Source organism: Haemaphysalis longicornis, unplaced genomic scaffold (assembly GCF_048455015.1).
Source record: "Haemaphysalis longicornis isolate Haplotype H1 unplaced genomic scaffold, Haemaphysalis longicornis Haplotype H1 scaffold_7, whole genome shotgun sequence".
NCBI lineage: Eukaryota > Metazoa > Arthropoda > Arachnida > Ixodida > Ixodidae > Haemaphysalis > Haemaphysalis longicornis.
The window spans coordinates 44734744-44759491 of NW_027526422.1; the positions used below are offsets into that span (position 1 = coordinate 44734744).

The 24748-nt window shown below is 48.5% G+C and overlaps 1 protein-coding gene across 2 annotated transcripts; it reads right to left on the minus strand.

Annotated features, from left to right (window-relative positions):
• Positions 1-763: 763 nt before the first annotated feature.
• Positions 764-24520, minus strand: Tao (Serine/threonine-protein kinase Tao). 2 transcript variants are annotated; one of them, XM_077677054.1, is made up of 16 exons: positions 24191-24520; positions 21922-21963; positions 15170-15460; positions 14338-14409; positions 14152-14253; positions 13980-14025; positions 13597-13746; positions 12654-12806; positions 12064-12157; positions 11706-11787; positions 11419-11595; positions 9961-10200; positions 8293-8472; positions 7787-7921; positions 6028-6975; positions 764-4289 (listed from the first exon to the last, which is right to left on the minus strand). In XM_077677054.1, exons 3-16 carry the CDS (start codon positions 15299-15301, stop codon positions 4044-4046), a joined length of 2757 nt encoding a protein of 918 aa, XP_077533180.1. In that variant the 5' UTR covers positions 15302-15460; positions 21922-21963; positions 24191-24520; the 3' UTR covers positions 764-4043. The 2 variants fall into 2 exon arrangements, with proteins under 2 accessions (XP_077533180.1, XP_077533181.1); XM_077677055.1 differs by lacking the exon at positions 21922-21963.
• Between the last annotated feature and the right edge of the window lie 228 nt (positions 24521-24748).

Consider the following 24748-nt stretch of genomic DNA (forward strand, 5'->3'; position numbering starts at 1 on the left):
CAGCAACCAGAGGGTTTGTTGTCGCCGGGGTGGAGTTGCCCCTTTTCCCCTCTGCCTTACCCAAGAACCAGTTCTTCCTCCGCACTAGCGCCACCGTTTGGCGAGGTCCGGTGGGATGTCGCATGATAAGAGGACACTCTCTTGTCTTAGGGATGCGGTAGCGCGCAAACGTCACGGCGCGCTGGTCCAGACCTGGGGAACACGCCACAAAGGGACGCTTCCGGGCGAGCTCGAAGACTGCACCCGCGCTCGCACGTGCAGCTCGGGTATTCCATCGGCGAGTCGAACCATTTCGATCTCTAGTGTTGTTTAATGCCTCGCTCCCAATGTTACCGTTATGTCTACGATAAGTCTACGATTAGGCTGTCTACGATTAGTCAGTCTGCAGTATATTTGATTTGCACGTTGCAATAAATGCTGCCATTGGTGTTTTGCCCTTATCTCCGCACGCAACGGACTCGTCCGCAGCCGGCGCTCGCAAGGCACGTTTGCCGAGCGCAGATGGCTGTGGGGTGGGGAATAACTAGTGTGTGAAATGTAGAACCCCACAACCTAAGCTATCGAAACATCCCATAGTGTCCACCAATGTTTTGTACAATGCTTTGCAAGAGAGAGAAGTCCTGGCACAAGAACTTCTCTACAACAGGTGTCAAATGAAGGTGGAGTGGTAACAAAAGTGGAGGGCTTGCTTACAAATTCTGTGGCACTAGACTAGAGTTTCAGGGTACACACAAGCGAGAAACAAAACAGAGGAGGCAGTGGGTTTTTTCTTCCGAAATCATTTATTCGTTCATTCACTGGCAAAGGTGCATGTGACCTTGTCTATACAACCCAGTTGATGTATTTTTTATACAGCACTATTTACATCAAGAGGAAAACTGTTGGGCAGGCGTCAAGTTGGTAGTAGCACACAATAAAAAAGAAATACTTATGGGGTCAACATAATGATGTGGGTAGCAAGCCCCGATAACTTTTTTTTTTTGTCTTTTTCCTCCGGTGCTTCAACAGTTTTGAAAAAAGAAAAAAAAAAGGGGGGAAAGGGGAAAACAACGAGGAAAGCTTATAAAAATTACCTACACTCTCTTCACAGAACGGAAGACTCTCGTGTCTACGGGGACCACACATCCATCGGGTTCGTATAAAATGACTGCGGCGGAGTGCACAAACATCTTGAGCTTTACGAAAACAGTCCACCGACTTCCATGTAACAAAGTTTGTCTTTCGCCATTGTTTCGTTTTTTTTTTTTTTTCCCACCCTCAGCACGTGACCACGACTACCTCTGCACCGAGCGATACTGATTACGACGGTTGCTTACACAGTGCGGAAAATGTGTATGCTGTGCTCGGAGAGTAAACATTACCTCATACGAACCATCAAGCACCAGGAAAGAGGGGAAAAAAAAAGGGAAAAGCGCTCAATTTGCAGAGTGGCTCGAAATGTAAAATTTGCAATACGCAGTTGTCGCTAGCTCTTCCACAGACTGCAGATCTGAAATATTTAAGTTACTGGCCCCCATTTCTCGCGCTCTGCCCGACTTGAACTTGATCTACTCAACATGTATGGCACTGGGACACTATTCCCTACCACTGCTCAAAACAAGCAGAATCAATGATAAGCTGTGTCAGCGCGCACACAAAAATTTGCCGGGCGCCCTATGGCGGCAATCTGAATCCGTGCACGATCAAATTTAATAAGGGTCCCTCACAGCCCGTGCAAGTGCACGCTCACATGAGCACTCCACATGATTTTCCATATTCTGCTTCAAGCCACTGCCCCTACGTGAAGAGTATCGAAAGAGCACACTCCCCACAAAAGCAGAAAAGAAGAAAATCATCAAACTTGTTCAGTCCTGTGTAAAAGTTGACGTCCCTACATTTAGTACGAGAGTTTGTACATTTTGTTAACAGTATTTTCGCTCGGCCACTAGCCTACAGGTCGGGGGGCGACACGACGCCTCAGGCTTGGGAAAAAAGTGCCTCTCAATTTTCAAAACCTCCGCCCAGCGTTTTTTTCAAACTGCCCATTGCCCAACATCGAGCGACGCAACAGCCGGCCATGGTCAACGGGCTCGCCACATCAGAAGCTCCTATTTCACGACCGTGCGTGGAGTTTGCAATGTTTCCACGGCGCTAACAACTTTGGGGGTACAAGCGAGTTGTACCACAGATTAGTGCCAGCCCTGAATCTTAAAAAACTTGGTGCACAAAAAAAATAAGGGGGAGGAAACACCCAAGACCGAACCAATCAAAAACTGACTCGACTGCCCACACAGTGTGGCTCAACATGACAGCAAAAAACAGAACAAAAAAAGGGACCCGCCTTGCCTTGCCACGCGTGGCCAGCAGCACATTCAATTAAAAGGGACAAGTAAAAACAAAAACCTGTCAGGATGCAAGAAGCACTGGTGGGGTGGGGGAAAGAGAGAGAGAGGGGGAGAGGGAGGGGTCCCGTTTAGCACCATAACAGTGGTGTGCTTTCGGAAAGAGAAAACGGGTCTTGAGACAACAATGGACAAAAAGGGAGAGAGAAAAAAAAGACTCGATAAAAAGGAACGCACAACAAAGAAGAAAAACGGCCTATTGCGCGTTCTCTCTCTCCCCCTCCCCCCAAACTGGCTGTCCACAAACCGGGACAGAGCAAACCACCACTGAATGGCACTCCTAGGCAGACAGGGCTCGTTGCACGCCGCACGAGCCAAGCCGCAGGTCTGAAAAACGGGCGGCAGCCGAGGGTCAGAGCAACGCCCTACTGGCCCCGCCACAGCAACAGGGGGGAGGGAAAGGGAGGGAGGGGAAGGGAATAGGCTGAGGAGAAGAAGCTATCACTCCTCGGTGCGGCCAGACTCTTCGAGGACGATCCAGGCAGCCTGCCAACAGCCACTCCCAAGGGTCCCACCCACCACTCTCCTCTGCCTGGTTCCAACACATGCCAGCCGCTCCCACCACCCACCGACTCGCTTCACTACACCCGCTGTGGGGGCCACACACTACAGCAGTGCCAAGGGCAGTAGGCTTAGCCTTCCCTCTAGCAGCATCAGATCATTGACACACATTTAGTTTTTTTTAACGGTACGGCATTACCTGGAAAAAAAAAAAGAGATGAAAAGGAACTTTTTCGGTACCGTGCCCAGTAGGAAATGGCACACCACCTTTGTTAGCAATAAGAGAAGGAAAAAAGAAAAAAAAAAAAAAGACAACATGGCAACCAAAGAGAGACAGAGAAAGCAAAAGCCACTGCACGATTTGGCTTAAAAACTATTTGGCCTAAAACTAAACTATCATTTGGCGTTCGACATATTCATGCTGGCACGACAGTCCAGAAATAGTGCTCTGACGTAGCGGTAAAAAAGTTAACCGGCAAGGGAGCTTCTTTCTTGCAAATATTCAAAGGCAAGGTGTCTCTCTCAGGTAACATTTCACTGCAAAGCATGCAACAGCTGGTTAGTTGAAATTGGCCAAGAAAACTAGAGACTGAAAGGAAAAAAAAACAGCATCATATGAGCCCCTCATCGGCTGTATTCTCCAATAGTTTAGGCTGGTGCATCACAGAGCATCACCGAAAGGCTCCCCTGTCACTCTAAAGCCAGAACAGAGCACATGGCACATGCAAATAACAATAATAAAAATATTCTAAAAAGAAAAACGACTCGTCCTCGCAAACTGTGCATAGTCTTTTGGCACTAGCAAAATTTTTTTTCAGAAGTTGGGTTGCCAGTGTACCACATAAAGAAAGCACACAAAATGTGCACAAGTTATTCACAAGTATTGCCTTTGGTTGTCTACGTATTCAAGTTCGACGTACCCAATCGCGGCCCCAGGGAAAGCCACCTTTGTTGCCAACTGTGGCATACCGCCGATGACCCTTCCCGATGCACGCCAGGAAAACTGCTGCACCCTCGAATGGCAAAGGGCTCTCGCTCCCCAATCCTTTCCAACCCCTTTGGGACCCTTTGGGGGGGGGGGGGGGCTGTGGGCAGACCGCGTGGAACCGCTGGTAGCAGCGTGGTGGCGGTGGGGGAGTGGGGGAAAGGGCAAGAGGCAACTCAGAGGGCCGTGTGGGTGAAGGAGCTGGCGCTGTTGCTGTGGGCTAGGCTGAGGGTGCTGCCTGCCAGGCTGTCGACGTCGGAGGCGGCGAGGGACTCGCGCGAGGCCTCGGCAATCTCAGCCGGGTTGAAGCCCATATGGGCGCTCTCGGCGTCGAAGGCCTCGATCTCGCGCTGCTGCCGCTCGCTCAGCAGCCGCTGCCGCTCGGCACGCTCCTCCTGGAACTGCTGCTTCTCCAGATCCATCTGCAGGGAGGGGGCCGGCCACCGGTTTAGCCACACTCACGGGAGGCAACAGCCCTTCCTGACAGCATTAAAGAACAACTACTCTGCCAATGCATCCCTTGATGAAATTAACTGAAACACTTATGCCCGGTTCTTTTTGTGAGGTGGTGTATCATCATCACTGCAGCCATCACTCGTGAGAAAAATGTGTGATCGTCGCAGTTTTTCTAGTGAAGATCAAAGTTTTCAGGAGAACTTCAATGATCTTCTTGCAGGCACATGACTTCACACAAACTCGCAAAGGCAGTCTGTGCAATGAAGCAGCCCCTAGCTCCCTCACTGCATCACTTGCGCCATGAACAAGCAATACACAGTTGAGCCCACTTACAACAGCTGCAGTTATACAGAACCCTCGGCTATAACAAATGTCGCATTAAGTTTCGCATATAGCCAACACACATGAGGATGCAACTCGGGTAATGGTCGTTCATTTGCTGTACCCGAGCTGCATCCTCGTGTATGTTGGTTATACGTGAAACTTAATGCGACATTCATTATAACCGAGTGTTCTTTATGACTGCAGCTGCTGTAAGCGGGCTCAACTGTGTATTGCTTGTTCATGGCCCAAGTGATGGCCCAAGCTCAGGTACAGCAAACAACCGAGCATCACCCAACCGCTCCAAGCGTTTGCAGCCACCACTTCGACTGGCATTCTACACACACAAGATGTATTGCTTGGAATCGCCTGTCTCCTTCTCAACTCAACTGATAGCAGCCAGCAAAAGAAAACAAGCGTGAAAGACAATGTAAATAGCAAAGGGTGTCACCATGGGTTTGTACAAGGGAAAAGGAAGACTCCGTCAGGAGAGGGGAGACGACAGTGAGACATGCAGTGCTAGCACAGTTGGTGTTAATGCGGTGCCAACACCAGCGAAATTTTTCCTGCCTAGTCCGGCGCAGGGGGTCAAAGTGGCAGCATGATTTCTATAGAGCCACTAAATTAGCTACGTTTGAATTTCGGAACTTTCTGCTTCCGCTGGCTTGCCGGGAGAAACGGGTTAGAATTGCAAAGTTATAGGAAACAGATGCGCATCGCCAATTTCTTCCATAAACAAACTTAGGCTTTGTTTATGGCAGATATTTAAGCATGTTTTCGCAAGCAGTCCGCTCTTTTTAAGTCGGCATAGACGATTTTGCTTCAGCGGCAGTTCCTGTCTGAACGACACGGGCACGTGCATTGCGAGTGGTGCCCTAACCAGGTATGGGCCCAACTTTTTATGCCAGTGGTGGCAGTTTCGAAGTGTTCGAAGCAGCCAGGTTACCATCCTGATTGACGGCTTCTTTTAGGATGCAGACAATGATTCACCGCACAATTTCTACCCGCATTATCACTTTGTTTCGGCCAGAAATTCAGTTCCGGTGGGCAAGTGATTACCTTCGCTTCACAGCTGCAGCCATTGCCTTTATCACTGCCAGCCATGCTGCGCAGGGCTGTGTCAGTGTGCCCGCTGTGTATGCACCATGTTTTTGCGAAAGGAAAATGCTTATTATACTCATTACACACTGCGGATAAAACAAATGAATTCAGTGTGACGATCGAGTTCGTTGTAAGTCGGCTTGACCGTACAGGGTGCAGATAATAGTAGGATTGACACTGCGTTAAACTGGGACTTGTGCCTCTAAGAATCCCAGCCCAGCCCGACGCAATGAGGTCATTCGACCGTGACAAGAGGAAGAAGACCCCCGACGCGCTACGCACCTTCTGCTCGAGCAGGGCCCGGCGGACGGCGACGCGCTCCTGCAGCTCATGGCGCTCGCGGTTGCGCTGCGCCTCGGCCTGCATGCGGATCTTGGACTGGAAGGCCATGAGCAGCTCGAGCTCCTGCTGCAGCTGCTCCTTGAGCTGGCGCACCTCAGTGTCCTGGGACTCGTCGAGCCGGATGGACTGCTTCTGCAGCATCTCGGCGATGCTCTGCTCGTACTGCTCGCCCAGGATGGCCAGCTTGCGGATCTGCTCCTCCTTGAGCTTCTTGATGACCGCCTTCTGGTCGTCGCGCGGCGTGCACGCCAGCACCTGGCTCTTCCACGCCTTGTACTGGCGCGTCTGGATCTTGCACGTCTCGCGGAACTGCTTGCGGATCTGCAGCTCCTTGTGCTTGAGCGACTTGGGCTGCTGGCGCACGGCCTGCGCGTGCCGCTTGTGCAGCTCGCGCTCGCGCCGCCCGCAGTACTCGTGCTGGTTGGCCAGCTCCGTGTGGTGCTGCTTGCGCACCTGCTCCTCGCGAAGCTGGTGCACGCCCCGCTGCTGCCGCCACTCCAGCTCCTGCGTCGTCTCGTGGTGCCGCGCCAGCATGGCGTGCGCCTCCTCCAGCTGCGCCTGCCGCTTGGCCAGCTCCTCGCGCAGCAACTCCTGCTCCAGCCGGTGGTACTGCAGCAGCCGCCGCCGCCGGTACTTGCGCACCTCCAGCCGCAGCGCGTCCGCCTGGTGCCGCTGCAGCCGCTGCAGCGACTCCGCCTGCCGCGCCTGCAGCTGCGCCTTGCTGGCCGCCTCCTCACCGCCCCCGCTCCCGCTCAGCTCCCGCTTGAGCTTCTCCTTGAGGTACTTGTACTCCGTCTTCTGCTGCTGCTGGAATCGCTTTGTCTCCTCTTCCTGCTGCTGGGCAATGGTGCGCGACAGCCGCTTCTCCCCGGCCAGGTTGTGCTTCAGCTGCACCGAGGGCAAGCAGGCAACCGTCAACCATCGGGTAGCCCAGCAAGCCACCATTACAGCAAACAGTCGAGTTGGAGGAACCTTTTGCGCAGGCCACATCGGTTTCACACACAGCGAAGGGAACCACAAAGCAAGAATGCAGTAACTGCTCGCCAGCTTGTGCGGCAGCTCCAGTGCTGACCCCTATGGATAGGCCCACACGTTGCCATCCCTACTAAAATACATCATTTCTTTAATTTCGGCTCACGTTTCATTTTTTTTATTTTTGTGTACTCGCGTGTCTGCTTTTACCGTTAAAACATCTTTTTTTACCGCATCAATTGTAACAACATGCAAGATTGTAAAAAGGATGAAAGATTGTACCGATTATTTTGTTGTACAAGTTTTGGCTGCTCTTTGTTGTTGCTGCTTTTCGTTGGTTTTTCTTTCTTTTGTGTTCTTTTTTTATTATTACCACTGTATAACGATGTACCGCTGTCCCCACTGCTGCACACATCAACTTTGGTTGACTTTAGAGGATTGTTAGTTTCCTGAAGGGGTGCGGACCCTGTCAAGCCAGCCCGGTGAAGGCTTTTTTTGTCCGTGCTCCCAGCATTGCGGAGAACGATGTTGAATAAACTTGATTTGATTTGATTTGATTTGAAGGCCACTAGACATCATGCGCAGGTACAAGGACGTGTCTCTAAGAAATTCTGAACAGAGTGCTACTGCAGAGAAATCAACACACGGTATCTACCTCAACTCAGTTACCAGAATTGCGGGACACATGAAGAAAGGAAAATATTTGGGACATTGGGAACGGGCTTACCTTTTTCTCTAGGTCCTGTTGATGCTTCATTTGTAACTTCTCCAGCTCTTTACTAAACTGTTGTAACAAACTTTCATATTCTTTGTCTAGCTTTTGCTTGTGGTCATCCATTTCCTGAATACATTTAGCCTCCATCTGAAAGCGACAGGAAACACACTGCTCAGCACGGACACAGCGAGTTGTAGAAACAGGTGAAGAGACAGACATCATAAAAACAGAAAAAAAAAAAATTGCAACGCTCAGTTTCACACCATTTTATGGCAATTTTCCATGCGAAATACAACAGCGAAAGAAAAAGAAAATAGGTAATTGCACAGAAACTGTTCCTTGGGCTCAACATATAATCAAATTCCGCCAAAATAATCATGCCATGTTTTGATATCAAAGTTTTACAGAAATTTACCAGAACTGCAGCTTTAGTGCCATTTTAAGTTGAAGCTGGCTCGAAAAAGGTTTTGCAGCCCGAGCCTCTGGATAATAGTGCTGAAAATCGAAAGTGCCCTCACCTGCACCAGTGCCTTCTGGTGTTGACGCCGCATGCGCTTGTAGCCCGACATTTGTTCGTGCATCTGGTTCTCCTGCTCGTGCTCCTTCATCTGGCGCGTCACTATGGACGTCGTCCGTATAGTGGCAAAGTTGTTGGTGGCCCCCGCGTCCGTGCTGTTCAGGCTGGTCGACGACGAATTCTGCACCACAGGAGAAAGAAGGCGCCGCAACAGCATTCGCACCTCCTGCTCGAGCAGGGCTCCTCCTCACCGACGCCTCGGCAAGATCCAGAGGAGTCCAGATGGGCTCGGTTAGGCAGAGCACAATGGACAAGTTCAGTGAGGAGAAAGAATGACGACTAGCTCGGCAAAAGTGTCACAAAACAAAACGGGAAGTGATGATGGAAAAGAGGGAACTTCCTGCCAAGGTGAAAGCAGGACCACCGGCCCCTTTACAATTGTGTGGCACAAAGGTCGCACCTCAGATGGGAGGCAGTATAGTTATATTGTAACCAGACAGCCTCAATCACATCACACTGGCAGTTTGACATACAGTGGAACACCGATTATACGTCACCCGGTTTAACGGCGACCCACTTCTTACGACAGATAGCAGTGGTTCCGGCAAACTCCCCCAGAGAAACAATGCAATTATGCTACGCTTTGGGGCATGCAGTCCACTTCATACGACGGACACTGACAGGGATAAAACAGCATTTTTCCCGCCTTCGACTCGCTTCGCCACCTCGTCTCAACCTTCATTTCTTAACCTCAGTTTGATGCTGCTTCATGTGCAAAGATAAACAGTCTGCAGCAGGCTTGACCACTCGCTGAACAGACTATAGAAAGCAAGCAGGCAGGAACTTAACATCCGACGGCCCCATGTGGCATCAGAGCGCCAACGTGCCAACCGCAAGTCAAGGTCCAGGTGGCCAGCAAACATGAAAATCGAGCCAACGAACATGAAAACATATACGCCTACTCGATCCAAGTTTCTTCCTTCCACGACACTCTCTCTCCCATCGTTTTGTTGTTTCAACCTCTGCATTGACCCACCGTCATTTCCTTCCGGCCTTTACCGCTCTTACCGCCTGATTTCTGCTGATCAGTGTCTTACAAAAGTGGCACTATCGCTCTGTTCCTTTCTTTCCCATTTTCTTTCATTGACACCTTGTACTATCATACACTTAGCTTCCCCTTTCCTTGCCACTAGGTTGCAGACTTAGCAGTTTCACTCTCTCGCCTTTTTCCTTCTCAATTTGCTCGGCCCCGTCACCCTACCCAGCTTATCTCACACGCATGAGGCGCAGGGCTGGTGGGCTAGCACCGGAAGGCTGGGGGTCGCATGGCACGCGGCGCACCGCTGGCAGGCTAACGCATGCGTTGTGGTGGCAAGGGGGGGAACAAAATATGCGTTCTTTTTTTAAAACTTGTTTCAGATTACACGAGAAGGCGCTAAATATAGCAATTAAGTTCTTAGCCAACCTGTCCCGTGAGACCATCCACGAGGGTGGCATTTACCCCTACCCCAATCGCACAACACTCTGGTCACAGGACGCGTTCACGCGGTCCCTTGAAAGTCGGATTATCGAGGTTCCACTCCAGTACACCTGTTGGTATTCTTTAGGGCCTCTTGTGAATTAAGGATCAACTCTGTCCCAACCCGGAACGGACAGGCCCAACACGTACGCTGTCGCGGGGGTGGCGGAAGGAGGAGGGCGGGTAGGAGTCCATCTCAGAGGCCGGGGGCAGGCTGCTGGTGCTGCTGGAGTGGCTGCCCGCGCTCACGTTGCTGCTGCTCTGCTGGCTCTGGTTGGAACGCAGGCTCGAGCTCTTGCTGCCCTCGCCCCCGCCATTGCCCGCACTGCCGCTCCCGCTGCCGTTGCCACCGTTGCCCCCGCCCCCGCCTCCACTGCCTTGGTCGTCCTCCTGGGAGAAGAGGAACGTGGCTGAGACGCTGAGGGAAGGAGCGAGTGGACTATGTCCGCAGCAATCACCGAGGCATTTCATCATTAAAGGAGCCATGAGGACAAAATACAAGTTTGTTTTATTCGAAAGATATCGTGTTTTATAGTGCCCCCAGCGCTTGTCCGGATACAAACGATGCTTTATTCACTAAGAAATTAATCAGTTTATGTTAAAATTCGATTTTCCCGCTAAATCGCGTAATTTCGTGGTCTGCAATGACATCACAGGAACCGACCGCTCCGCAGCCTAGGGTGCCTTTATTCACGCATCCGCAGTACAGGGTGGAGACACGTATACACTGGTGCCGCCACTTTGGTTCACTCGCTCGCCGCCGAAGCAAGTCATTGTATCAAAACCGCGCTAAAATTATCGCCGCAAAGCGGTTTACTGGCGAAGTTTAAATCATCTTATCGGTTTCGCGTTGCTGGGTCTCGCGGGGAATGAAAAGAACAACGCGTTGAGCACGCTGACCTAATTGGGGCGGCACGGGACCATTCAAAGGGCGTCTCCACCCTGTACGGCGGGCGCTGGCATCGAGGTATCCTTGTTTGTGCGTTTGTTTACGTTACCGAACCTAGATGGCGCCACCATACCGTGGCAAGCCGTTTTTAAACCTGGCCTGTTCTTGTTGTGGGAGAAAATAATCGTCTCGTGAAATATAATCCTCGCTCGACAAATATGGTCACGTAAGACACCGTTTACGTGTGCTATCGTAACTTCCACTGTTTGTCCCACCATTCCTATTGCTTTAAAAAGAATGTGCCCTAAATTTAAGCAGAAATAGCTCGTTCTGCAAGCATATAAGCTCAGCCTAATTTGCATTTGCTTTTGCCGGCCTCCGCCAACCACAGAGCAGGCTGGTATGACATCATAGGTTCTGTTGCGGGAAATGAGCGAGTGGGTCGCATGGCCATTCCCTTTTTTCCTAATTATATAGCCTATTTGAGTGAAGTTTACATTGCAACATGGTGTCAGTATGATTCTAACGAGGCCGTCTTTTGAATGAACCAAACTTGTGTTTTCTCTTCGTGGCTCCTGTAACCGAAAGGAATCTGCAGCAGTGGCCTTCCAACGGTACTTCATCAGATAGACAAGCTCACAATGGATCTGGTGCAATGTCCCTTTCTGTGCGGAATTGGCTTAAATCTCACGCCAGGGGTGAAAGTCCAGCCAGCTCACCGTGGAGTCGTCCTCAGCCTCCACCACGCTGGCCTCGTTGTTCTCTTGCGAGTCGATCATGAGAATTTTCTTCATCTTGCGGTAGTTGAGGTTGTCCAGCTCCCGGACAGCCGCCTTTGTCCGCTGGATCAAGTCCACTATCACCTTGCCCGAGCGCGGCCGCGTCATGAACGGGTGCTGGGCACGGAGGGAGACGGGGGAGAAGAACCCGTCAACGTCCCTCTCGCCCAATGCAAGGCCGGACAGAGTTGCACGGAACCATGAAATATGTGCGCAGAAATCAGTACCTGTAATAAGTTGACAGCTGTAGGTCGATCTGTAGGGTTCTTCTGCAGGCAGGAGTTAACAAAATGCCTGAAAACGTCAGACCTAGGGGAGAAAACGGGGACAACGAATCGACATTAACACGAGAGATAACAAATTAGGCACTGTTAAAACTAATACGACTGATTTATAGTGCAAATTACGACAAATCTTTTATCTTCCTTTCTTCTCACAATTTTCAGTCTGCAATCCCATATAAATTACAAACACAAAAGTTATGAAGTTGTGCCGACTAACCTCATGAAAGCTTGCTAAGCCTAGCACCTGGTCACAGAGCAGTTCGTGACTGTTATCCACTTCAGCCAAAGCATACGAGCTTACCATTCCCCGGGTCCAATAGTGGGTGAGTCATTCTGGGCGATATGGTACAAGGCACTCATGGCATTCATGTTGAAATATGGAGGCTTCCTTTCGCCTGCAAAACAGATGGGCACAGCACGTCCCGTTAAATACTGCCCACAAATTGACGCACAGAGGTGTTAGCGCAGCATACAAGTTTGTAACCGCGATAATGCAGAAATTGCTGACAGAGCAGGGGGGTTTCCTATCACAGGCAAGTGTTCCTTTCCAAACGAGAAAATACTTGCGTGAAGCATGTGCAATAAATGCTAGCCTGATGACACTAAAATTAACACTGCCAGGCGCCATCTTCTACAGCTTTCTGAACCCACATTTGCTACCCCACAAGCTACATCATTTAACACCAAGCTCTCTGTGGCATCTCAATCTAATCTCCCAGCAAGCTAAAATTCCTCCTTGCGTTCCACCATACATAGCAGCCAGAACTCTGCCTTGCCAGCTGACCCAAATAACTAGTTTTCCCGCCATTGTGGGGAGTATGCATGCACGCCTAGCAGAATAGGCGTTTTCATCGGGGCCCTGTAGTTGCCTCTCAGCCCCTGCTCACGCACCCAGTTCGATGCAGGTGATGCCCAGGGACCAGACGTCCACCTTGCCGTCGTACTGGCCTTCGTCCATGGCCAGGATGACCTCAGGAGCCATCCAGTAGGGGGTGCCCACAAACGAGTTGGCCGGGCAGATCATGGACGCCGAGCCAAAGTCCGCTGCGCGCAGGGATCAGTACTTTACTGCGACTGCACACACGTTTCACACTAATGGCGCACCACAAGAGACCACCGCAACGATGCTTCCGCACCCGCTTACAGCACTTGAACGGCAAATGCAATGGAAGCACCAGTGCATCCTGGCAAAAAACAGGGCTTTGTGTGTAAAAGACTGTAGTCCCACCTTCCTTCAGATGAGTTTGTGTGTGTGGCATAGCACCATGAAAGTGAAAATTCATACAGAGTGCCACTATAGATGGTATTCACTGAAAAGTTTAGCTGTCAATTGCTTTGCTTGGCAACACTGGAAACGGCCATGGACATGACGCGGCCTGTGCCACTGCACCCGCACACTGCAAGAAAAAAAAAAAAAAAAAAAAAAACCAGTGTGCGTTGTCTGCTTCATTTCAACTCGATTCTCAACGGTGGTGTCAACACAGATGTTGCACTCACACTAGAATTGCACTCACATTGGAGTCAAGGCATTACTTTGCGTTCGGTGGGGTAGAGTTTGGAACGTCCAGCACACATAATGTACTTAGCACGGACAAGCACCGCCATCCCGCGGAGCCCGACATAACCAGTAACGGCGCAATCACATGGTTGCCTGCACGCGTGCCCCGCCAATGAATACAACCTATACAGGCAAGTTACAGTCAAACCCACTCAAACATACAAGTGCGGTAAGTGCAATTTGAATTACATACCTGAACACTTCCACTGCCCATCCCTCTATGACAAAAAGTCACCACTGCAGAGGAGAGGAGGAGGAGGAGCAGGCCGTTCTCACCCAGCTTGACAGTGCCGTTCTCGGTGAGCAGTATGTTGCCGGCCTTGACATCCCGGTGAATGCGCCCCAGCGAGTGCAGGTACTCCAGGCCCTGCAGGGCGTCCTTGCATACCGCCGAGATCTCCTCCTCCCTGAGGGGCTTCTTGTGCACTGCACAGGACGGGGGGCAGAGCACTTCAAATAGAACTTAATAAACAGGCTGGCACAAAAAGAGCGATGCCCCTTCTGCAAGGGCACAGCAAACTGGCAATACAAATAATAGATCGCATTTCTCTACGCGGAGACACAAACAAGAATGCATGTATAAAACATGTCATGACGCCACACAAAGCAAAAATAATTTCTCCAAGGGACACAATAACAAAGCATGGAATGGCACTCACCTTCAATGATGTCTGATGCGGACCCGAGACAGTACTCCATGACGAGCTGCAAAAAGGCAGAATTAATCTACACAGTCAAAATACCCAGGATCCTGGCATTCAACTCAGGAATAAGATTCCTTCCAAATGAGAGAGAGGGGGAAAAAAAAAGCAGGTGTGTAGCAGTGCTTACCCAGGCAGTGTGTTCTTTTAAATAACAGCCCTTGTAGTCTATTGTGTTCTTGTGCTTTAACTGGCGCAGGAACCTCACTTCTTTGACAATGTCTTGCCATTTCTGAAAGGGAAGCCCACACGTGAGCCCAAACAAAACCCACAGCAAAAGGCTCGCTTGACGAACAAGGTCAGTGCGCCTTCTCACCTCTGTTGACTGTTTGCCCGTAAATGACATCTTTTTGATGGCCACCACTTCTTTGGTCGCAATGTTCCGAGCCTACAACAACATGCAAGGAATCACAAAAAGGGCGACGATTCAGTGGCAAACGAGACGCGAACCGCTCGCAATGCAACGCTAAACTAGATCATGCTTCTTTGCGGCCACGAAACCTGTTGCCTGTTGTGAACTTGCACGATGAACGCATGCATCAACCGCACATTATTGCACCAACGTAACGCTGTCTAGTAACGCGAAGTTACTCACCACAAAATGTGAAAACTGCCAAATATTAAGCTTTAAGAAGTGTAGGCTATGTGAGCGACTACTTTATACTGACTAGTGCAAAACGTTTCAAAATCTCAAAAAGAAGATTACTCCATGCAGACACTGCAGTGACGAACACATTTGCAAAACAAGTGTCTTGCATAGCTCAACAAATGCATGAAGATTCCCAAAATTAACAGCAACTGGTGATACAAGCCTCAGTTCGCAGTGCTCATTCTGCTGCTGACCAACCCAGAAGGCCCTACCGACGCACCGCATGGGCACAGTTCAAACAATGCACAACCCAGAAATGTTACTAATGAAAAATCAAGCATCTTGCTGCACGCCTGCCACCCTGCTGAAAAGGTACAATTCAGAAACAGATGCAAACTGCCTGCACTTATACCGAACCGACTGTTGAACTTGTGGACAGCACACACTAAGACGAGCATGGGGAGAAAAGATCATCCGCCCCTTCTTTTCTTTTGTCCCCAGTCAACTCTCGCAGGCAGCCGCTTTCGCACATGCCCTTCCGAGGTGACGAGCCACTCACGTAGTAGACAGCTCCGAAGCTGCCGTGGCCAATCTCCCGGAGGTCCACAAAGATCTTGTCGGGGTCATCCCGGTCGAACAGCTCGGCGAGCTCGGGATCCTTGAGGTTCCCGAGGCGCGTGAAGGACGGCATGCCGGCTGTCCTGCTGCTGCCCTCTCTCGGCCGAGAGGGGGGCTCAAGGGGAGCCCGCAGCAGCAGTGCCCGCTACCGGGGCTGCTGCAGTCCCCCGGGGGGAGCCCCTACTGGCCCACTGCAGGCCGCCGCCGGCCAACCCATGGGCGCCCTCCTGCCCTGCAGCGACAGTGGAGGAGAGCACCAGCCAGTCAGCAAAGAGCTGCCACTACACGAGCGTGTTTCTATGCGTCACCATCACAACATACTCTTCATAATGCAGACAGTGGCAGAGACACCACACTCCCAGCATCCGTGAGGGACTACGATGCCTCTAAGCAGGTCTGGAGGGACAGTAAGAGATCATTGGCTTCCATCATCAGTGAAGGGGCGACAAGAGCATTCTACTTGTCCAGGACAGAGAAGCGCACGTAAGCAGATGCACATTGAAAATTCTCGATGAGCACTCCAGCAATGCTTCCAGCATCACTCTGTGCGTGAACTCATTTCTCTTGCAGTGAAGAACTGTAGTCCTTGTAAAGGCAAGCTTAACGCCCACTACCAAACTGAACTTGCAGGACATGAGTGGAAATGCTCCTGGTGGTCAGCCCAGAGTTCTTGCTGAAACTGCCACTGCACCAAACACATGTTTTCATTTTAGATGTGAAGCATCTCATGCTCGGGGCTGTGTCCCTCCCTCCCTTGTTGTCGTCCGCCGTCCGCACTCTACTGCGCATGCGCGTCTCTTCAGCCCCATCAGCGTTTGGGCTGACGTCAGCGCAGTCCACTATAAAAAGAAATAGTTAGGTGGTGCCCCGTTTCGATCCCACGACTCTCTGGCCGCAACGGGAGGTATGTGGCGCTCTTCCCACTGCGCTACAAACCGAGACGGGAGCATGTGCTGCAAACACGCCTCATGTCCACTCATTCAAACTACGTCAAGAAGCTACTGATACAACGAAGGCATGCGAAGCTGAACGTCAACGGAAACAACGAACTGAAAACTTTAGAGGAGGATGTTGAATTTCCCGTGGGAAAGCTGTGGCGGGAAGCGCCACACGCCTTGCAGTTCAACCAGAGAAGAGGACGAAGAGGGCGGGCAGCGGGGTAGGAGCGTGAGCACGAAATAAAGAAAGACGAGAACCAGGAGGTGCTCGATCAGGTAACGCGGGTGTCAGTCTCTTCTCTGTCTCTACACGGGGGTTCACACTACGTTCCCATTCGTGCTCCGATAAATGAAACAACATAATGGCAACACAATGGAACCTAAACGGAACCCCCATGATGCTTCGCATCCTCCTCATGGTTCCCCACGGGAAGATGGTGTAATTACTTGCTGATTTTTTTCCCCTTTCAAGTTGAACTCAATCAACCAAAATGGCATCTAACTAATGCTTGCCTGAACAAGCCATTTACAGTTTTTTTCCAGAGAAGTGCAGCCAGAAAACTTAAATGAATTAGCAAGATTGCATCATTGTCGGCATGCTAAACCTGTTGTAGAATGGCATAAGAAGCCAAAACAGCAAGCTACACGCAGACAATTTCTTTTTGATCTTTTGCTTTAAATAACATTTAACCAGTTCATATTGCTGATAATCTTAACAAATTGTGCATCCAACAACAAAAACATTCACACGTCTTGGCCCATAAAGACTGTCAACATGCTGCACTGCAAATGCGTCTAGCTCATAACTTGAGCAATATGACAGAGCCACACACAGAGTTTACAACAGCACCACACACCAAGTTTACTTCGAACTTTAAACTCCTTCATTGCTGTGATTATACAGCACCTACCAGAAAGTTCCAGATTCCCACATTGAAAAACAGTGTGTCTGTTTTGAACTATTCTGAAGTATTCATACAGCTTTAGAAATTTTGGTATTAACTTATTCCTTCACACCTTTCCGTAATGAACTGATATAGAAATCAGCAAGATATGCTCGCTAATAATAGCATTTTTTCATTCGCATACACCTGTAACAAATAACGTTGATAGCACTAACAATAATGCACTGAGAAGCAGCATTCGGAAAGCACTCGGACTTGGTAACGGCTACACGCCTACACTTCCTATCGCTTACATCGCCAACAATCGCACTTTTACCGTCTCATGAACTCAAACTTATTTGAAAACAATATTCTATAAAGGAAAAACAAAAATGTCAAAAGCCATTCATGCCATTCTTAAAACAAAAACTGCCTTACCACAGTTAACAAATGATAACACTAATGATGATCTTAGCACGTTCGCGCGCCGACACGGGCCGAATATTTAGAACTTGTGCAGGAATGTGTCACAATGTGTATCGCATTACAAGTGTTCGGAAGTGTATCACGTAAACTGACAAGCCCCAGGCCATCACCCGTAAACATTGTCTCTATTGTGTTTGTGCCTTTCTTCCAACCGCCTTACTAACAGGTGGACGAGGCACTGTGCATTGGGTGAGTCACTCGCAATTGAGAAGTTCATGCAAGTGCATGAGAGCCCAAGACAAGCATGAGCAAAAGACAAACCTACCCTTACATTTAAATGCACACCGAATACTAAACCTACCCTTTGTTAAAATCGAACCTACAATTTTTCGGGTTTGTTCGCAACTGTACAAATATTTAAAGCTCAGCTCCCCGACGTCCTGTCACGAAAGTGAGTTTGTTGTACCGAACATACTTTCAGCAAAAATTCTTGACTGTCCGCTTCGCTGCACCTGTACCAGCAGTAATTTCTCACTCAGTCTTAAAAAAAGGAAAAAAGAAAGACTTGTGATACCGCTGCACAGGGGAACAACGACGACAAAAGGAATCCAAAGAATTTACAATCAGGAGGAACGCATTCTCCAAACATTTTTACCGAAACGCAGGAGTTGCAGTGTTACAACCACAATCGAACTGCCCAAGAAGAGATAAGACACAACAGGTGGAAACATATCAGCCAGGTTACAGCCCGAATCGTGCAGCAGAATTCTCTTGGCACAAAATTTAGCTAGTTTGCAGAGCACCAGCTCAAGAAATTGAGACAGAATATAAAAAAAAAAAAGGCGATGACATGGACGGGTGTTTTTACAGACGTCAGTGCCAATGCACTTGAAAGGTGTATAACCACAGCAAGACATGCATGCACCACAATAAAAAAAATAAGCAGTGCTGAAAATTCGATCACGCTATCCACCAAGATAACAGCGACTTTTTGACTTACGTACACTACACCGGTAGATTTGCAGTACAAAAACAGAATGTGGCACCTTACCTCTGCAGACAGCTGCAAACTGAAACACAACATTTTCAGGGCAAACGTGGCTTTTGTTCACATGAGGCAGACCGGCCCATTCATACTGCACGCCGTAGCAAAAATGCAGGTAACCCCACTTAATTTACCACATTTAAGTGTTCACTTTCAATGGTTGAATCCCTGTGCTCGAACATTGGAAGGGCCCACCCTACCCCATCAAGCCACTCTCTAAAGGAATAGTGAAAGTCTGAGCTGCAATAAAGAATTTTAAGTAGAATCCGTTAAAGCTACACCTTCAAAAAAAAAGAAAAAAGAAGACTGAGGACATCTAAGTACTCCTTATGGGTTGTGGATGAGAAAGCACGAATGTCCAATTAAGCACCGCAGACTGGTCCTCCGAGTGGGTATGTTGACGTCGCAGCCAACAGGCATTAATGAATCGGCCGCGAGCCTCTGATAGCAGCTGTTGTGGTCACTAGCCAATCCCGCTAAATAAAAATGTGACAATTTTGGTTAGTTTTGGTGGCTTCACAGTCAAATGGGAATTGGCGCATTGGTAGCGAGCTTCTGATGACAGCTTCCGTTGTCACTGGCCAATCCCCAGTGTGGGTATATGAGAACTGCAGTCGACTATGCTGACGTGCAGCCAAATGGGGATCGGTGAAAGGGTAGGTGTCATCATCATTGGCCAATCCACCTGAGTGGGTATGTTTTTTGGCCTATTTTCAGCACACCAAAGTGCCTAGCAATGTCCATTGTCACAGGCCAATCCCCCAGTGCGGGCATGTGAGAACTGCAGGTAACTATGCTGATGTCGCAGCCCAATGGGAATCAGTGAAACGGTAGCTGTGCCTAGCAATGTCAACTTCAGTGGACATTAAGCTGTTTATACTGATTCTTCTCTGAGTCAAAGGCTAAATTGAGCATGCCAAAGTGCCTAGCAATGTCAACTTCACTGGACATTAAGCTGTTTATACTGATTCTTCTCTGAGTCAAGGGCCACAATGCATTCACTACGTTCACCTTTCGTACCATTCAGGAATTTTCGTCAACTCAATTGCTTCACTTTTATTCTTCGTGCCATCAGCAATTTCAGGCGCTGGCTTGCTCCTATAGGCACAGGTGACAGCTATTCAAGATGGCACAACACTAGATGTGTCACCACGTAGTGCCGTTGGTTGAGCCACTCGGGTGTTTTCACTGCACAGTTTTCATTGAATGTGAGAAAATACAGTATAACCTCGTTGATACATTTTAAAAACTCCAGGGAGGAATGCACCATCCGGGAAAACGTACTATGAGGCATTTTTAGTGTTCACAACTGAGAGTGTAGCAACCAAGAAAACGACGAAATGAGGGCGTATCAACAGGGTTTCACTGTAACCCACAGTCACTGGTTTGTAGAACGAAAAAGGTTGCCATTGGTTCCACACTAGCAATTTCTATTGCTTTTCCCGTTCCCTCAGAGAGAACGGAAAAGACCCTGCCACACACGACAAAACAACCTCAGACTCATTCAAGCTAGACAGGTGCCACTGCTCAGCCAAACAACTCAAGCATAATTCTATTCCTTGCATTTTCAGACCGATACTACCACCCTTCTGCAGTCCTGTGTCCATTATAGAAAGGCTATTGTAGCCATCCACACATCATCACCTCAACTATTCACAGCTGCACCAGATAAGTGGGGGCCAACTCAAGCTGTACCATTCCTTTACATTGAGTAATAAGTCGTGTGGGCAGACCCACGTTCACATGCAGCTTGCTTTTGTTGTCGAAAGGCTGTATGTGCGGACGGAAAAGAGATTGACCTCGAAAGAAACACACTCAGCAGCAGATTAGATAAAATGCGCTAATCTGCTATTGAATGCACTGCGTTCAGGGTCGATACCTTCAAGATTTATCTCTTGGAAACAAGACTTGTGTAAAGAGAGGCATCTGAGGACATGTCTTAGTCTTTTGCACACTTGCGTCTGCAATAACGCGAAGCATTTTGAAGTGAACAGAAAAGATTGGTGCAGTAAAGCGTGGTCCGGTTGGGCGCACTTTCTTTGAGGTTACTGGTTTGCACGAAGAACCCACTATTGCCTGATATTCCCCCTTTAACAAACAACGTTTGTAAAATGGGATTAAACATTATTTCTCCCGGAAAATTTGAAACCATGAAGCCTATATGAAATACTGGCACGGAGCTTGGCAGTTTGCTTGGATGCAATATAGTTCATGTCAGCTTGTTTAAAACCCAATTTCGCACACCTCCCCCCCAGTAAGATTTATTAAGATCAGGTTAAACTCAAATTGTCCCCCCAAAATTTTCAATGAACCGAAACACCTACAATCACAATATGGGACTGCAGCCTCAAAATAAATTCCCTCCAAAACAAAATGAAACTCCTTTAAGGAACAGAGCTCAGCAGTTTCTTCAAATCAGATTAAAAACATGACAGTTACGAACCATTTGGCCTGCAAGAACTAGCTATCAAGTTTCACTTGAACGAGTTCAAAAAGAAAAAAAAAAGCGAAATCCCCACTGATGTTCATGGGAACGAATTAAAGTGGTCCTCAGTCATGGCACGATAAAGAGGGAGACGCATCCAAAATGATCATCAGCAGACACTTCAGGATTTCTAGAATCTCATTTCTGCTCTGTTACCAACTATTTTGCGTACACAACCTGAATGCAATGCCTGAAAAGTATTAATGCTACTAAGTAATAGTTTTTGCTTTCAAAAATAAAACCTCGAATTTTTCAAAGATATGACTTCAGACCCAATTTCGTCCTCAGTTCGCCACTTTAAAAAGATTAAATTATCCAGCCCAAATTAGGGGTATTACAAAAAATGAACACAACTCTTGAAAGCCCCTACCAGGTGCCATTCGTGGCCGCTAAGTTTTCATGCATTTTATTAGGAAGTATACAGCGCAGATGAGTGTCTTTTCTTTCCTACCTGGGCTCTCAGTCAGGAACCGTACACTCGCACACCTGATGGTTTCGCCTTCCAGTTTTCAAGGCGAAAACCTTGCCCTGTTCTTCACGTACACAAGATTTATCTGGTGGTCCGCAGTCAACATCCCACTCCCAAGGATATACAGTCAGCCATTTTAAAGTGCCCATGCGCCACTCATAATATATCCCACACTACAGCACTAACTAAACAGATGCCCGTTTGTTCCAAACTTGGTTGACATGAACAGATTTTTGCCCCCTCAAATTTTGAATTAACCAGCTTCGACTATTGGGACAAAAAAACCCCTGAAAACGTACGTAGAACAACGGCTCTTTCACTGCCCGGCAAGTGGTGTCCGCGTGCGTTTTATTAGAATTGCCAATTTTTCTGATGACATGTATAAAAACGCGAAGCTGACAGTAGAAAAACCGGAAGCATCGAGTTCAAAGAAGCCCAATACTCACTCTACATCTTTCAGCATAGTTCTGAGCCAGCCAAAAGTAAAACTGAAAAATGAAATAGCCACGATCAGTGCACTGACCTGTGTTTATATATATATTGTGCAACAGTTTAAGCACAGTTAATTACTAACATACAGTGAGGCCTCACTTGTAATGCATATGACCTCCCTCCCTTCCTACTGCCCCCAGCAGTGACGGTTTCCCTTTTCACAGAGGCAGCAAAAGGTTAACAATGTGCTGAACTGGCCATACACGGTCCAAGTTAAAGGGGCACTGAAGAAATCTGTAAACATAATGTAATCACACCATCAGATTAAAGCCCAGAGTGCACACCACCCATGTTCCGAGTCCCTTATTTTGCTAATTCGCATGAAACTTTCCGCGAGAAAAGTGGATTTAAAAGCACTATTTTCCACACTCCATCCTCCCCACAGATTCCACAGACAGCAGTGGCCCGTACGAAAATCAGTGTGGTAGTTCGCAATCCAGTGTGAACTCGACCGTGTTTATCCCATATAGAGAAGACTCCGGTTAAGACGAACACCACTTTTGCTCTACTGTAACACCCACAATGCAAAACAAAACCTCCACGTAAGACCAATTTCTGATAACACACAAAAATTTTCACAGTCCTTTCGAATTCAACGGGAGTCTACAGTAAAGTGACCCCAAACATGGATAAATCTGGTGCTTGCATTGTAACGAGTGAAAATTATCACTACAAACACTCGGATAGCACCACAGCCCATTGCAAAACCCTCTGATACCATTGCATTTGCTAGTGAAGCAGTGGGAAATGGTATTTCCTCCCTTTTGGGGCGTTTAAAAGCAAACTAATAAAGGATTTGAATGTCGCCACAAATGCCACTTTACCCTGCAAATGAACTCAACGCTGAATGTAGTGCAGACTGCGAGTTCAGCTTGCATTGACAGCAACAGCAATAGGAAAAGCAGTAAATGTGGCTCACTGCCTGCTGAGGTCACAAAGCCGCCCACCATCTATGTCGCCCACTAGGAAACAACTTATTTTTTCATAAAACCAAAAAATACAAGTTTTCCTTTGTTTTCCTGCTCCCTCAACTTTTTCATTGCAATAAACGACTGAAACATGAACACACTTTTGACAATTGGGTACATATTTCCAGGTATGCACTTATAATACAAAGCCCATCAAACCACTAAAAGTAAAATTGTTCGCTATATCTGCTGCCATCTCGCAACGAATGCGTTAATTTAGCCCAGAAGAATGTCTACGTCCAAACAAAACGATCCGACCCATCACACGAGCACTCTGGTGGTTGCCTTTGTTTGGAAGAAAGCTAGTAAAATGCGTTCTAGTGAGTCACGGCAGCAAGCACGTTTTGAACGCTGGGGTAGGGCGTCAGCTGTTAACCAATCATCGGTAGAGGTTGCACGCCACCTCTCTAACGGTGACAGGAAGTCCCACGACATTTGTCTACAACCGGAGTCATTCCCGCGCAAGGCTGGACATAGGAAAAGTTTCCGTACTCTATTCCAACGCAATCATTACAAGCATACCAAACCAAAACTTGAGAACGTGCCGAAAGCGATGCACGTCTGACAGGTTTCATAAGAGATGACGGTTGACATGCTTACGTCTTTTTGCATTTCCCGTGCTGCTCCCAGCAAAGGAACGACAATAATCGCACCAGAAAAGCCATTTCAGTCGAGCGAACTCGCATCTGCGATACTTTGCAACACACGACCGCCCCATGCTACGGCTGCGCTCCGTCTACTGCGAGCCACACAGACGACGACTGAGAAGTCACGACTCGGGCTACAACAAGGACTCTCGACATCGCCTCGAAAGCAGCGAGCAGTCAAAATAAGATCGGAAACAAGCTCGACGCATTCGCAAGCCACAGCCTGACAGCATATAAGGCCGGCGCCGCTAGTGCGGCTCGTTTGACACGCCAAGCGGTGCGGAATGAATCACGACTAAAAAGCGAAATTATTCGCGATTTCGACAGACATATCACTTCCGATCGAGATTCCTTTGTCGCCCCAGCCACAGCCGCTAAGTTCACGAGGGGACGCCTAGGCCAAGCAATCGCCGGGAAGGCTTTTCAAACGATACCATTCTTCGATGCGGTGCCTCCGGTACGTCGCCTCGCGAATAAAATGTTGCCGATGCCCGCCCTAGTGCATTTAAGCCTAGACAGTGCATTGAACCGCACAGAAGTCATCACAAAGCGAGCGGGCGCTACAATGAGTGAAGATTTCGCTGAAGTTGTACTTGGGTGGCACTCACACTTGCTTGGCGTTGTTTTCTTTGCAGTAGATGCGGTCCTTGCACACTTTATTCACCATGAAAGACGCCCTTCCGACCCAACACAGATCAAAAATGGCGTACTGTTGACATGCGCACTTCGACACTTCTGAGGCAAAGCTAGAGACACCTCCAAGTTGAACAAGACGGTACAAAACTTCGGACAAGAATCCGTTTATGTTTAGCGGTCACAGCTAGCCTTTACATTCTTTCACTACCAGCGAAAACTCGGACAAGAACAAAACAGTCGGGCTGCACATAGCCGAAGACGTTAATGTAATTCCATTGGCTGGAACTTGAAAAAAATTGCGTTCGGCGAAAGTCTACAGCATTTCCCGAGTTCATCAAGATCAGCTGCAAATTAACGCGTAAAACTGATTATATGTGTAAATAAAGCCTGAAGATATGTGCCAATTAGAGCCAAACGTAGTTTTTTTCCAAGTTCGGCGTTTTACTAACTCAATTGAAAAAGTTATTTTACTCTAATATTATGCCCAAACATTAGTTTCCTCCACAAATCTTGGTCGCGGGTTTTATATA